Source organism: Bactrocera tryoni, chromosome 5, assembly GCF_016617805.1.
Source record: "Bactrocera tryoni isolate S06 chromosome 5, CSIRO_BtryS06_freeze2, whole genome shotgun sequence".
Lineage (NCBI taxonomy): Eukaryota > Metazoa > Arthropoda > Insecta > Diptera > Tephritidae > Bactrocera > Bactrocera tryoni.
In genome coordinates, this window is record NC_052503.1 from 182,949 (window position 1) to 198,995 (window position 16,047).

At 35.7% G+C, this 16,047-nt stretch overlaps 1 protein-coding gene across 19 annotated transcripts in view; it reads right to left on the minus strand.

Annotated features, from left to right (window-relative positions):
- The window catches only part of LOC120777589 (RNA binding protein fox-1 homolog 2-like), a 119,584-nt gene that overhangs the window by 71,003 nt on the left and 32,534 nt on the right, over nucleotides 1–16,047 (minus strand). Inside the window, exon 1 of one of the 19 annotated variants that reach the window (XM_040109013.1) lies at nucleotides 8,441–8,459. The exons of the other annotated variants lie outside the window; for them this stretch is intronic. Coding sequence (XP_039964947.1) covers nucleotides 8,441–8,443 — 3 coding nt within the window. The 5' untranslated portion in view covers nucleotides 8,444–8,459. Of the gene's footprint in view, nucleotides 1–8,440; nucleotides 8,460–16,047 lie in introns of those variants that run through there. 19 annotated transcript variants of the gene reach the window in all.

Genomic DNA, 16,047 nt, shown 5'->3' on the forward strand with positions numbered 1-16,047 from the left:
GCGTGACACGCATCGTAAGCAGACAATTCAAACAATTTCTCATTGTCAAATTATGGCAACCGTCCGCGTTCATTCTTTCTATTCACTTGTTCGCCTACACTTGCGTCTTTGGAGCAAGTGAACCAGCGAGAAACAGAAGAGAGTCGATGCAATGAAAATCTAGCTCTTACGTGGTGAGTATTTTTAGTATTCAGACCGATTTTATTGAACAATACCCATTGCTAGGCAAACTAAAAATGTGGTTAGTAAATATAAAGAAACTTTGTTGCTCTCAAGTGAGAGTGAAATTTCTATTCTATGATAGGGTTCACATATCACTATTTTGTTGCTCCTTATTGGAAAATTCTTAAGATAGAGATTACGTTAAGAATTCACCGTTATTTTTTCGGGTTAGGCTGTAACAGATGTGACCAAGAATTAAAAAACATAATTGCACCATCCAAATACATAATGGAAGGCATACACGCAACAATTAGTTGGTTGATTGAGTTAGGCTAGAAATTGCCCTCGTCGCTACATACGACACAACTTTTAACACAAGTTTGAGGCCAACTTCATTTTGAATATTCACTTCCATAATGAATTCAATGTGGTAACATAGAAAAACTAACTGTAAAATAGCCTATAAATTGTTTACATAAACGTAAAGAAATGAATTTATTAGTTTATTTTGATTGTGTTCTATTTGAATCATTTTTCAATATTTAAAGAAACACTTGTATCTGTTGGCAACGTAGCTTCATTTGAAAACATTCTCGCTCGGGGGATTTAATTCATTACTTTAATATTGCAATGGGTACCGATGGTTTTTCCATGTGTGTTTTGCAAATATTTTTTAACAAAACTATTATACTCTGTACTACCATGTGGCATGTTTTTTCCACAAATTCTTCTGTGGCTAATGTGGAAGTCAATGACACATCTGACTTATTTCAGTACATAAATGTACATATAAGTATGTACACACAGAAATGTACAATGCATACATGAAACTACAGCTGGAAATACCGCAATCACAACTCGTTTTAAGAGGGGAGTAGGGTTAATTGGTGTAAAACAAGGCCCATTTTTTATATTTTTTGTGAAATAGTTAAATCTACTTTTAACAAGTAAGGAGGAGCTAATTACAGGTGTAACCGAACCTTTAATACTCTCGCACATAGCTACACCCTTATTACAAAACACGCTCACTCAATTTTATTAAGATAACTCATATATAGGCCGATACACACATGTACATATGCGGTTTAGAATCAGTTGGTAGCTCGAAAACCGTTCTATGAGGGCTTAGTAGTATTTACCCAATTTAACTTATTTTTGACATACAGACATATGTACTATTACCAGGAAAGGATTTTCACCGAATTTCAATTATATATCTCAGGCATTTCCTGATATCTTAAGTGGTGTTATAATCCAAGTTCATTCATTTTTACACTGTCGGAAGGGTTAATAGAAAAAAATTGTTTTGAACAAATTTGGGTTTTTTGGCTTTAGTCGTTTAGGATTTAGGACATGTACTTACATTAAACTTATTAGCTATGACACACTACAGGTTTCGATTAATGCCGTTTAGTGGGGCTGACAATGGTCCGATTACGCCCATCTGCAATACCAACTTTCTTATGGTGTCAAGAAACATGTGCAATAAGTTTCATCAAAATATCTTAATTTTTATTCAAATTACAGCTACCAAAGACGATCGGACGGACAGGCAATCACCCGAATTTCAACACGCCTCATAATGCTTATATATAATGTATAAAGTATATATAAACCTATTATATACATATACATATGTACATATATATCGATACAAGGTGATAAAACAGTTAGGTGCACAAAACTATTACTCTGTAGCAACATTTTGGAACAGTATAGAAATTAACGGTACATTATAACATAACATTTGAAGAATACTCTGTTAAAAAGTTGAATTGCGCTGCCCCTTGGTGGTGGATTATCTGAAATTAAAAAATCAAAATATGCCGTGGGATAATGTTTTCACATTTTTGGAATATTTTGAAGGAAAAAAGCGATTTTTTGCGAAGAAAATCTGTTAATTTGTTATTGTAAAATAAAACATATTAACAAATTGAGAAAACAACTCCCCAACTTTTCCTCGTAAATTATGTGCAGAAATGGTGCTCAAAAATTCAAAACAATCGGTTTCGATCATGAGATTAACTTCGTCAATTTCTCTAGGATCGACTTGAAATGTAGACACAACATTCTTGAGATATTATACATTCATCAAAAAACCACAAAATTTAAAAACCGGAACCAATTATTTTATATTTCTGTTTACAATTCAGAGGGTATTTAACAATTTGCCTCTTTTCATTATTGAATTCATTATGTCACGTCATTTAGTCTTTTTTTATGGGGAAATCTTGCTTCTATAAATCTTGATTACACGTATGTATGGAAATAATATCGAAATGAAAAGGCGTGTGGGAAAGTGGGTTCTTTTTTTTGCATTTTTTGAGAAAATTTACCATAATAATGTATTTATATCACCATAAAGAAGAGATTTCAGAAAACATAAAGCCTACTGATTTTTCAAAAATCTGCTGTTTTAAGGTAAGAATTTTTGATTGAAAATTAGGATAATCGATATAAGGGTTCCTCTCTAATACTTTAAATAAAAAATTGTGTTGGGGCATAAGACGGTAATTTTACTTCGAATTTGAAGGATTTGTTTTTAATTATTTTTCACATATATTTTGAGAGTTTGTGAAAAATGTGTTGTTACAAAAGTTGTAGATCTTATGCTTATACAAGTACATATATATGTACACAGTATATTGATTTTACTTTTGTAAGAAAGAATTGTTTGGTGTTACTTTTTTAACATAATTATTAAATTTAATACGTAACCAATTTTCCTTCCATCTTCATCTAACCTCATTAGAAATACCCTAGAGGGTAATGCGAAGCAGCACTGAATGAGAATCAATGGAATTGTAGCTCACAATTCAATAGAATTTTTCAAAAAAAATATTCAAATTAGAAGTAAGCATTTGGATGCAAATTGTATATTTATAATGTACTGTTAATCACAATTTGAGCAGATAATTTATGTCACACTTAAGGGATCGTTTCAGTGTGAAATTTTCGAAATATCAATTTTTTGTTTGTTGCATTATCGGATAGTATACACTGCAATAAACATTCTCTCAAATTTTGAAAATTTAAATTATTATTTTCGCTACAGCGTTTCTTGTAGAAAGGGAATAGAATGGGGAATAGAGCAGCTCCAATTTTTGAACGCGTTTTTAAAAACATGTTGTTTTTCAAAACGGTTTACACTCTCAAAAGAAGAGTTTTGAAGATATCTAGTTCCAATTTGGAGAGAACATTTTAAACGCCATTCGCTATCACGCTATAGAAACTTTTATTTTTTTCTGAAATCTTCCTATTTTATTAGCCACTAGCTGACCCCGCAGCCGTAGTTCTGCGTGATATTATGTGTTTTGAAATGAAAAGAAAGTTTAATTTATCATTTCATTTTTGTTATTTTTTTCTCAATGTAACGCAGCTTGATAAACATCATTTTTTGGTTTCTGTTCCGGTGTATAGAAAAGATGGTATTCCAACTCGTGAGCAGGCCACGTATATCTGGCCGAGTGAAAAACATAGCATTTCCAAATTTATGCCTCCCACTATGCGACTATCTTTAGGTCCTGTTGATTGTCATCTCAATTTTCACTGGGAACGCAATACGTTTGAACTGAAAAGGGAAATCGTTAGAACTCAAAGGAATTCGTAGACTCAAGCATTCTACCCCTTGTATTCGATAGGTGCGTCACAATCAGTCAGGTTCCATTACACAGTTTCGGGGCATGATGATTGCGAAACATAATAACGACCGATCCTACTTTGCGACGCAAATGATGCGGTGGCATACCAAGCCTGTCCAAAGACTTCAGAAATACCACTGGATAATTCACCGCGTCGTCTTCATTGTCAAGACGATCGATCGATTTGTATGAGCGCAAGTCTCCCGGAATTTGACTTTGAATCTTCCAGTTTAAGTCAACAACATCAGTATTTTTGGAAGCTAAAATTGCGCGCGCACTCAAGGAATCGAAGTTATGATAATTTGGCCAATGTTCGGATAAACATTCGTGATGAGTTCATCTTTCGTAAATTGATAAACGGCAGATGGAATTGATATCAAACCACCGGAAGTATCAACCGGAATTGAGCAATTTCCAATTTTTAGCGAAGTCGATGTAAAATGTCTTCGGGAATGTCATTTTTGTTCGTATCCCATAATTGACGCGGATTTGAAGGCTGGTATGTCGAAATGATTATCGCGAAAAGTGTGCGAACTTCATTTTCATTCCAGTGATTAAAGTGTTCCAGCAATTGTAATTGCTGGCTTACTTCCCCAAAACTTGCACACACCGTACCATTCACAGTAAGCAATGACTCCAATTAAGTTGAACCGCGTACTTTAATCAATAGCAACCGAAGGTAGAAACTATCGTCGTTTTTCGGGTGGAATGTGTAAATTCGTCCTAATGCATTAGTTGAGAAAACATCTGGATGTCAATCTACTGGTTGGCCTTGCTTTCTGCGCAACTATTTCTTCGACGATGCATTCCATGTATAATATCAAGGTATTTCCTAATAGAGCAAGTTCTCGCAAACGGTTCACTGACGAAAGTTGAGAAAAACTCGTAAATGTTAATTTTGTTGCTGGCGGTGTTTCCTCTGGCTGTACTGTGTTCTCTGGGTTGAATTACACTCTTTGGCCATTCTCCAAATTAACTGCGAGACGCACATAAGTCGGAAAACGTTCATGAATCGCAAAAGTAAATATCATACAAAACGCTTTATTGCAGTTCACGTATCGACCGTATTGTTCAAGATCAGTAACCGCCATGTTGCTTCCTTTGGTGACGTATTTACAAACGTTTTTTATCGATTACACCAAACTGCAAAACGCAACATTGACATGACTTTTGAATGTGAATTAGACAACAGTGGCGAATATGGTACGATCCATATGTTGTCGACTTCGATATTCACGCCTCTAAATTGAATGCTAAATGTTCTGTCATTGTCATCTGGTGAGCGACGCTGATACATTGGATATCCATCATTTCTAGTTTGTGTTTCCGAAAGAAAAGCACGTGGATAGTGTTTCGTGCATTTATTGTCAGACATACAAACCGAAGTGGGATTGTGGTGTCCGCAAGGTCCATGTATCATATTGGTTTTCATCACTTCTTATAATACTGAATCTTTCTCTGCATCAGGAATTTCCGCGAAATGATTTCTTCAATTTGATCTGGTGTAACCAGCATCCACCATCCAAAGAAGAATGTGTACGTGCGACAAACCTCTCTGTTGTCACTCAACATAGTACATCTAGCATCTAACAGCACCACATATACCTACATTACTCCAAGATAAAGTCCATGAAACATCGTAACTGTTGTTTGAAAAGTCGTGCTTTGATATCGTGACGATCGCTTGCTGAATGACCGCGATCTATAATTCTGCACGTATGTCATCGCATTTTGGGAGTACTTCTTGCCTTGCCTTGCTTGAGCTGCCATACGTTGATGGCAAAAAGAACGCCGACCGATATTACGGCGACCTCTTCGTGGCTTCGTAACAAATTTCAATCTACAACACACATAAAGTTTTCACTGAATAATTTTCAAAAATTTTTCTTTCAAATAGCCGGAATAAAAAAGCAAGCAACCGAAATTGAACGATTCAAATAATTTACAAATCAAAATATTAAAAAACAAAACAAACAAAAATTGAAAAAAAAACTTGTATGAAAAAAAGTATATATGTATGTATGTATGTATGTATGTACATACTTATGTATAAGAAGATTCAGTATTCATTACACATATCGAGTTTTCATTGTTTTTAATATGTATTCTGCTATTCGGGGCGGAGACAAATCCAACGAATCAATAACCATGAAAATTGGTTTAGCAGATCTCGAGTTATAAGTGTTCGAACAAACCCGTCTTGGTTTTATATACATATGTATGTATGTATATAGATTTTGTCACATTTCAAAAAAAAAACTCCATAGCGCGATAGCGACTTTCCTACCGATTAATAATATTTTTGAAATTTTTGTTTTAGATCAAAAGTGCGGCCGCAATCGTGAACATCGTACAGAACCTTTTTTACGTGTCATTTCAACAATTTATTTAACTATTATACACCAAATAAAAATCATAGTAAAATCCTTATCCTTACTAAGTGTTAATTGTAATGGATTAAATGACACAATTCTAAAATGAGATTATAAATAAGTAATTAACGTAAAATGCTAAAATTGTCTACATTTCAATAAAATGTATTTCGAATTCATTTTACTCATTCATTTACTTGCATCAATTCCAAATACAATTATAATTTTAATATTCGAATTTTATTAACATTTTAGTTAAGTCAAGTCAGATTTTTTTAAAAATAACTATAACGTTGTTCAACATAACTTTGAAATTAATAAAAATCTATATTAGACCAGATATTTCTGACGAGGAAAAATAGTTACGGTCTTGCAGCAAATGAGCGATATATAATTTCCAAATTACCTTTGAACGGTTCTTTCCGAGTCATCATGCAATACTTAAATTATAATTCATTCCGAAGGTATTTCATACGCATACACATTACTTTCAAACAGCAGTGGATCAAAAGCCAACAATTATTTTTAAATATTTTGCCTGGTGAAAAAAAGAAGCTTAGCACCAAAGTTCTTCTGTTTTTAAATCTTAGTGGCTTTTTTGACCATTGCATGTTATAGAGCGCATAAATTAACAGTCATTGGCTTTTTCATATTTGTAGTACAAAACATTTCAACCGAGCCACAGCTTCAGCTTCTGCAACTACCCTTGTCTTATGTATGCACGGTGAAGCCTTTGCGTGTCCAGACTGCATTATCTGTAATATGTTTTTGATGATTGCTGCATAAAAATAACAACATACCCGTGTCAGCAACCGTAGACGGTAAATAAGCAATGAGTGCTAAAAATCGTCCTCTAGAAACAAATGGGAACCAAGTTCGGTTTCTAAATGCCTCAGCCACCAGTGCCTGTCTTGAATTCCGGTGGTAGCAGCCAAATATAGTGCAATATTACAATGAAATACTTATATACAAATAAATACTTATATACAGAAGTGGCGATGCATGTATTACTTGTATGATTAACGTTAAGTGTCAGTTTGGAACATTATTGATTGGCGTTGGCTTCACACCGTTGCTCCAGACAGAGAAGGCATGTAGGATGGGGAGCCAGGGGGTTGCATTACCACAATAAATTTCCTAAACTCTACTCATGTGTGGAACGAAACTATCTATGTGGCCATAGTTTTTCTTCTTACGGGACTGTATATTCATATATGTAGTGTTGAGCTTTGAAAGCAATATAATATGTTGCAGGCAAAAACCTTCGTCAACTAGATAAAAAATATAGGTCCTTCAGCACAATTAATTCAGTGACTAAACCTTTCTAATTAATTTCATTCAAACCTAGATAAAAAAAACATTTAAATATGGCTATTGCATAACAACGAGACAAAACGTTAACTTCGACTGTGCGGAAGGTACATTTCTTATTGTAACTACTGTATCCAACGAAAAGCGTTTTGTTAGTTATTTCTAGCCAATCAGGAAACTTCACCTTGTATTAAAGTTACTTCATAAGGATCTGTTTTTGACCGATCAGTTTGTATGGCAGTTATTTCCAATTGTGGTCCGATATCGACAGTTCAGACAAATAAGCTTCTTGGGGAGAAAAGGACGTGAGCAAAATATTAGGTCAATACTTCAAAAATTCAGTGAGTGGTTGTTTTATATATAGACAGAAGGGCATGGTTAAATTGGCTCAGCTCGTCACGCTGATCATTTATATACTCGTATATACTTATACGGTCTCCGACATTCTGGGCGTTACAAACTGAGTATACCCAGTTTCGGGTATAAAAGTAGAAATAGCCATTACGCTGAATAAGTGCAAAATTTAGTTATGTTCAATAAAACACACATTAAATAATTGACACTATGTGGGGCTTAGTAAATTTGGTTGTTGTTACAATTTTAATTTGAAAAGTAAGAAACGAAAAACTGTGTAGGTATTTGTCACAAAAAATATAAGCTTTCCTTGTCTGTTTACTTGGCTAGACGGGGCGCATAGGATGAGTAAAGCAGCTGGGAGACGATGGGCTTTGGGTGTTGGAAAATGTAACTTGACTTAGTTAAAATTTACCGAAACTTTTTTAATTTCATAACTTCTAAAGCAAAATATGATGTTACATATTAAGCGTGATGTCATTACAGTACTTCTCCTTACTTATGATTTTCAATTTTGGAGACGCTATGTATTTTGTAAATTGGTTTGAAAGGTTTTTGGAAAAAGGGATAAATAAATGTGTTTTTAAGGAAACAAATTACCATATTTGACAAGAGTTTTCTTAATTCGTTCGACGAAATCCAGATTATTAGTAAGCCAAAAAAGCTTTTATTCACCCTTGTTTTTTACATACCGACGAAATACGTACCTGCAAAGAGACAAAAATAGAACAAAACATTAAATATATGTTTTCTCATTATATCAAACAATGTTTGAAACTGCATTAACACTACTAACAGTAATTTGTCTGTTTTGGAATTGTTCTAATTGAAGTGATGTGAGGCTATGTATAATAAAATACATACATATATAGCTTAGCTTACAAATTTTAAGTTCACTATAGGCTCACATTTTATATAGGTTTATTATCCTAGAAATATACTCTCGTTATGTTGGATAAAAATACTCGAATATATAACCTATCTTCATATCTATCAGTTACAACCAACATTTAGGTGAATTATAACGTTATGCTCTGTGCTTTTACATAAAAATATTTTTTTTTGTTTTTAATTTTTTAGCGAATAGCTGTTGTACTCAGAGTGCGTCATTTTGCAATTCGTAAGATATTAGAAGAAATTAAGTTTTTGTCAGTTTTTCTTATATATATGGGAACCGCCACTGACCGGAAGGGTAAAACATAAATAACAGCTTGTTCTTTAAAGTAACAAAGAAGATGATGCCATGAAGCATAAAAAAAACAACGAAGGCCACTCATGCGTCGATTTGCGGCAGTCAATCACTGGAAGGCACTGTACTCTTGAAATGCGTTCGTATTTGAGGGCTTTGTATTAAGACAGCATAAATTATAAATGATATTTTGATTATTATAAAGGGTGTACCAAAATTAACGCAAGATTTTAATTTGGCACCATTCATGTAGTAAAGTGTTAACAACCCTAAATAAAAGCAAAAACAAATTATTCAGCTGACAGTTTAGGCTTAGTAAAAATGGAGCGTTATACGATAGAACAACGTGTCTTAAGGTCGCAGTTCGAAAAATTTCATACAAAATATGGTCGAAATAGTGTTTTAACTTAGTGAACTGTGAAACGAAATGGAAATTAAATTGACGATTTAATAATCAAAACTTTTTGATATTTAAAACGACGGTGGTTAATTACTAGTTATTACAAATAATCTTATTATTCCAGTTTATAGATAAGTTGAGTTCTACTCAGGCGCGCACTCAACAGGATCGAAATATTATGTAAATTTACAAGTACACTTACAACCACACAGCTATATAACGCTAAATTTGAACAAGAATTCTACTAGATTTAGTAAGCACTGAGTAACTAATTATGTTTTATGAATTTTGGTTGACCACTGTTGAGTTATAAGCGTGTTTTGGTTGAGTAATTGAAAAGTTGCGCGAAATGCCAAATGATCAGAAGAAATTAACGCGTGACAAAAAAGATCGCATATTGACAAAAAGCAACTAGAATTGGTTGTAGCCATTTAACTATTGTTCATATCTTAATAAAAACAGAGAATAGTGCTGTTTTGGAGCAAAAAAGGAATCAGGTCGTCCTCGAAAGTCAACTGAGATAACAGACTTGCTACGGCGGATAAATTTAATCGACCACTTTAAAAGCGCACTTTATTAAGGGCGGGATGCAAACTGTCGAAACCATACGCCGACGGCTTAGAGGATGCCCTGGCAAAAAGCTAATATTAATACAAAAAATTAAGGCTGCACAACTTTACTGGGCACAAAAGTATTCGAAATTGGAATCAATATGATTGCCAATAGATTGTGTTGTTTGACGAAAGCAAATTATATTTGCTAAGCCCACAATTAAAGATAATCGGGATAATTGCGTAGTAAAAAAATTTAAAAATAACGGAGTTATGTGCTATCTTCGGAGGTTTCAAAAACAAAAAAAATCCCCAACTTCTGACATGATTCCGGCTAAATGAGAAGCTGAAACAAAAAAACTCAAAAAGGTTGTTAAAGTTGAAGGTATTTCCCATACAATAACGTAAGATTTTTGAAAAATATCAAAAATTAACAAAAATGGCGTAGTTCTGAAAAAAAATCGGTATTTTGGGTAAAAAAAGTGTTGTTTTTTGTTGTTGACAATTTCCCACCAATCAAAAAGATCGTAGGTCATTGTATAGTAAATATATTCAAGAATACCCAGTTGCAATTTGAAATCGATCGGCCAATTTCTCGTTGAGTTATGTCAGCAATTTTGAAAAAAGTCGCTTCGAGAAAAACGCGTTTAAAGTTTCAACGATCCGCTCTTTAAAACGCTGCCATTCAAAAACTGTTCAAGATACAATCTTGCCGATTTCACTGGGTATTTGTGAAAATATAAACTATCAACAATGCAAAACAAAAAAATCGACCTATTGATGTGTTGTAGATGTGGCCTGGGTTTTCGTCACATCGTTTACAATGATGTCCGATTTATTCAAGAAAGAATGCTTGCAAAGACGTTTATTGCCATTCATTCAGCACCATCGAACATCAGTAAAGTTTTGACCAGATTTTGCCATACGTCATTATTCGAAAACTCTAATTCAGTGGTACAAGGATAATCTCTTCGATTTCGTTCCAAAGGACGTGAACCCATCCAACTGGCCACAACTTCGCCCAATTTAGCAATATTAGTCAATTGCAAAATATAAATTAAGAAAAACATCTAGTAGCGTAGAAAAGTTGTTGTTAAAGTGGAATAAATCTCCTGCAAAAGTAACGCGAAGTATTTTTCAGCGACTTACAGAAATGATAAAAGAGCTCGCATATTTATTCGAAATAGCGATATGTAAATTTACATTTGACATTATCTGAAAGTTGAATAAATATGCTTGCGTTTGTTTATTACTTTTAACAAAACGTTTTTTACTTATTGATATATGTAAACAAAAATGCGTACCGATTTTGCGAACCGTGCTTTATTTGTTACAGTTGATAAACGATCTGTCATATACATATAATATAATTTTCAGTATATTTTCTGTTACAATCTCGACGATCTGCGGTCTTTGATTACCCCTACAGGCACAATATTTTTATATATTACAAAGGACAGTTAGTTGAGTACAGTTAGCAGCACAATATGTACCTATTGTTGTCGAGCAACATGCACCCCTCTAAAGTGCAAACTCATCACTTTAAGTGAACTTTCTTGTGCAACTTAGTGTCGCTTCCGCAATTGTATGGCAGACAAGTTGCTGTTGACTAACATATACTCAAGCGGAAGAAGAAGTGGAAGTAGCCAAAAAATAAGTATTAAAATTGTCGGTTTGTTGTGCCCATACGCCATATCCAAGTGCCTCAGTCTCAGAACTTGGTATGCACTTTGCACATTTATTTCAAAAGTCACAAAAATATTCCTAAAGCTACTAAAAACTATACAACTATACCACCTTGGAATAACAGACAAAAAATTGAGGTAAGCTTTCGAATAGTTGATGCGCCTGTTAAACATAATTTTGCTCGTCCGTTTTCTACACCTTTTCCTTAAGTTTTACTATCAAAATTTTTGTGGTATTAGGTCTAAATCAAATATTATTCCTACCTTTTTTCATGTTTGGATTTTTATATGTTCTTTATTGTTGAGACCTGGCTTAATTGACTATGACAGTAACAATTTCGACTCAATTTTTATACCCTGAACAGGGTATATTAAGTTTGTCACGAAGTTTGTCACGAAGTTTGTAACACCCAGAAGGAAGCGTCGGAGGTGAGTCGATTTTGCCATGTCCGTCTGTCTGTCTGTCCGTCCGTCTGTCTGTATATATGCGAACTAGTCCCTCAGTTTTTAAGATATCGTTTTGAAATTTTGTAAACGTCATTTTTTCTTCAAGAAGCTGCTCATTTGTCTGAACGGCCGATATCGGACCACTATAACATATAGCTGCCATACAAACTGAACTATCGGAATCAAGTTCTTGTATGGAAAACTTTCACATTTGACAATGTATCTTCACAAAAGTTGGCACTGGTTATTTTCTAAGATAATTATGTAATATACGAAGAAATCGTTCAGATCGGCTTACTATAGTATTTAGCTGCCATATAAACTGAACGATCGGAATCAAGTTCTTGTATGCAAAACTTTTGCATTTGACAATATCTATTCACGAAATTTGGTATGGCTTATTTTCTAAAGCAACAATGCAATCTCCGAAGAAATTGTTTAGATTGGTTAACTATAGTATATAGCTGCCATACAAACGGAATGATCGGAATCAAATGCTTGCATGGGAAACTTCCTCATTTGACAATATATCTTCACGAAATTTTGGTGAGTTATTGCTCATAAAAATAATGTAATCTCCGAAGAAATTGTTTAGATCGGTTAACTATAGCATATAGCTGCCAGACAAACTGAACGATCGGAATCAAGGGCTTGTATGGAAAACTTTCGCACTTGACGTGGTATCTTCACGAAATTTGACATGGATTACTGCTTAAGGTAATAACATAATCTGCGAAAAAATTGTTCAGATCGGATAACTATAGCATATAGCTTCCATACAAACTGGATACATAGTTACTAAAAGAAATACACCTGTGAAGGGTATATTATCTTCGGTGCAGCCGAAGTTAACGTTGTTTCTTGTTTTCCTAGCAGTTCATCGCAAAGTTCCTCCTCATTTAATATTGATGGATAATGATGATTCTATTCTTGACCAATTTGATACAAACACATAGTATCAATGACTCTGTGCAGTGTTGATACCTACATCCCTTCTAATAGTCCTCTAGAGTTGTATAAGATTAATGCAAATAATATTTCCTCACTGGTTTTAAATATATAAGTTGAAACAGAAAAATATTTGGGTTTTTGGTTACTTTAATCCAAGCAATATTGTCTGGTCCGGTTGATCCTATAGTCTCCCCTCATTCATTCCAATGTTTCCAGTATGCCGGTGCAAGCCTTTTGAATGACCTCTACGTCTGCATAACGCTTTCCTTTCATGGGCAAATGCATTTTTCCGAAAAGGAAGAAGTCGCACGGTACCATATCGGGTGAATACGGGGAGTGGTTAATGGTTAAAATGTGATTTTTGGTCAAATAATCGATCACAAGCGTCGATCGATGAGACGGAGCCTTATCGTGCAACAAATGCCAACTTTCATCTTCGCGATATTCGGGCCAAATACGGCGCACCAAACGCTTCAAAAGTCCAAGGTAGAATACCGCATTAACGTTTTGGCCGGGTGGAACAAATTCTTTGTGGACAATACCCTTGGAATCATAAAAAACAAATCAGCATTGTCTTCACTTTTGACTTCTCCATGTGTGATTTTTTGGGTTTCGGCTCGTCCGGTGCCTTCCATTCAGAACTCTGGCGTTTCGTTTCGGAATCATATTGAAAACACCACGTTTCGTCACCAGTCACAATATTTTAAAAGAAGTTTTTGGCCTTTTTGACCTCTTTAATGATGTCCTTCGAATGTTGGATTCTGAGCAATTTTTGGTCGTCAATTGAAACGTTTCGGTAAAAGTTTTACCAATTTTAAAACAAAATTTAATTTTGGCTCCTTGTGCATTTTCGCACCGATAACACAAACATACTGACACTTAAAACGCAATAACTTCACTTCCAATCGATGAAATGTCATGAAATTCTCACTGGACAATAAATGAAGATAGCAGATTCTAACGCACTAGTCGACATATATATAGATAGCGGCATCAGGGGGCGCTAGATTTGGAACGCACCTTGTAACTCATATTCAAATAGTCTTCATCGATTTCTTGACTTAGTCTTTCTCAGTGACAATTTAATCTTTAGTTTCCTTTATGGGTTTTCTCCCATTACTTCAGCTACCATACATCATTCTCCTTTATTTTTTGAGCTTAAGACTTATCTTTTCACTCCTATCAAACCTATTGACGGATTAGGTTACAATTTTGCATTGTGTGATTTTACAAAACTCAACGATCTGCTCTTTGAGTTTAAATAGGATGATTTATTTTCTAGATTAGATATTGCTAACACTTTTTCCATTTTTAAGAGTTCCATTCAAAAATTTTTTCGTTATAATATAATATCTTCGTTAAAGATGTACATCCATATATGTAAGTTGGTCAAGAAGCTCACGACTTCCGGTCTTTGACCAAGTATCCTCTGGGTAGCCTAAGAACATCCGTTCGAAGGAGAGCTAAAGTGAGAAGGCCAACCATCCCCATAGGGTTGTGCGCTGGGTTTGGGATCCGCTACGTAAAAAGCTCACCCCAATGAAAAACCAACAGCAGGCTCGGATGAGAAACCCCCCTTTTCATGACGACCATGGCAAACGAAATAAGGACAATGATATTAGGGCATTCACCTGGAATGTCCGGTCCCTTAATTAGGAAGGTGCCGCTGCCCAGCTGGTTGATGTCCTCGGGAAAAAAAAGGCTGACATCACCGCCGTCCAAGAATTGCGATGGACGGGACAAGGACAGAGACGAGTAGGTACTTGTGGCATTTACTACAGTGGCCATATAAAGGAGCGCAAGTTTGGTGTGGGATTCGTGGTGGCAGAGAGACTCCGTCGCCGAGTACTATCATTCACTCCGGTGAATGAACGTCTAGACACAATCCGCATCAAAGCGAGGTTCTTCAACATATCGCTAATTTGCGCCCACGCCCCGACGGAAGAGAAGGACGATGTGACCAAAGATGTCTTTTATGAGTGCTGCCCCCGCCACGATGTCAAAACCGTGCTTGGCGACTTTAACGCCTTTAACTTCGCCGGGGCCCGAAATATGGTTATCTGTAGTACTAGATTCCAGCATAAAAAGATTCATCAAGCTACCTGGCTGTCTCCAGATCGAAAAACTACCAACCAGATCGATCATGTTGTGATAGACGGAAGACACGTCTCCAGTGTTTTAGATGTGGTCCTAACATCGACTCGGACCACTATCTTGTTGTAGCTAATATTCGCACCCGCCTCTGTGCAGCAAAAAACGCGCGCCACCAAACACAAGGAAGGTTCGATGTCGAGAAGCTGCAAAAACGAGGGCAAGACGAAATATCTCCTGTCATCAAACAAACAGTCGTCGCACTCGCGACTTGGAACTCACGTCACTGTTGACAACGTCCGGAGTGTTTTACGTGGGCACCTGCTAACGACAGCCTTACTCCACGGCGCTCAAAAGCACAGCGGATCAAATCAATGCGTTGATCAGCGCCCTGAGAATGCAAAGCATTTTCAGTACCAATTGGCAGTGTGGAATGGCGTCACTGTTGACAGTCATAACTTTGAAGTCGAAGATAATTTCGTCTGTCTTGGAACCAGCGTAAACACCACCAACAATGTCAGTCTAGAAATCTAACGCAGGATAACTCTTGCCAACAGGTGCTACTTCGGACTGAGTAGGCAATTGAGAAGCAAAGTCCCCTCTCGACAAACAAAAACCAAACTCTATAAGTCACTCATAATTCCCGTCCCGTCCTGCTATATGGTGCAGAGGCTAGGACGATGTCAACAACTGATGAGTCGACGTTGCGAGTTTTCGAGAGAAAAGTTCTGCGAAAGATTTATGGTCCTTTGCGCGTTGGCCACGGCGACTATCGCATTCGATGGAACGATGAGCTATACGAGATATATGACGACATTGACATAGTTCAGCGAATTAAAAGACAGCGGCTACGCTGGCTAGGTCATGTTGTCCGAATGGACGGAAACACTCCA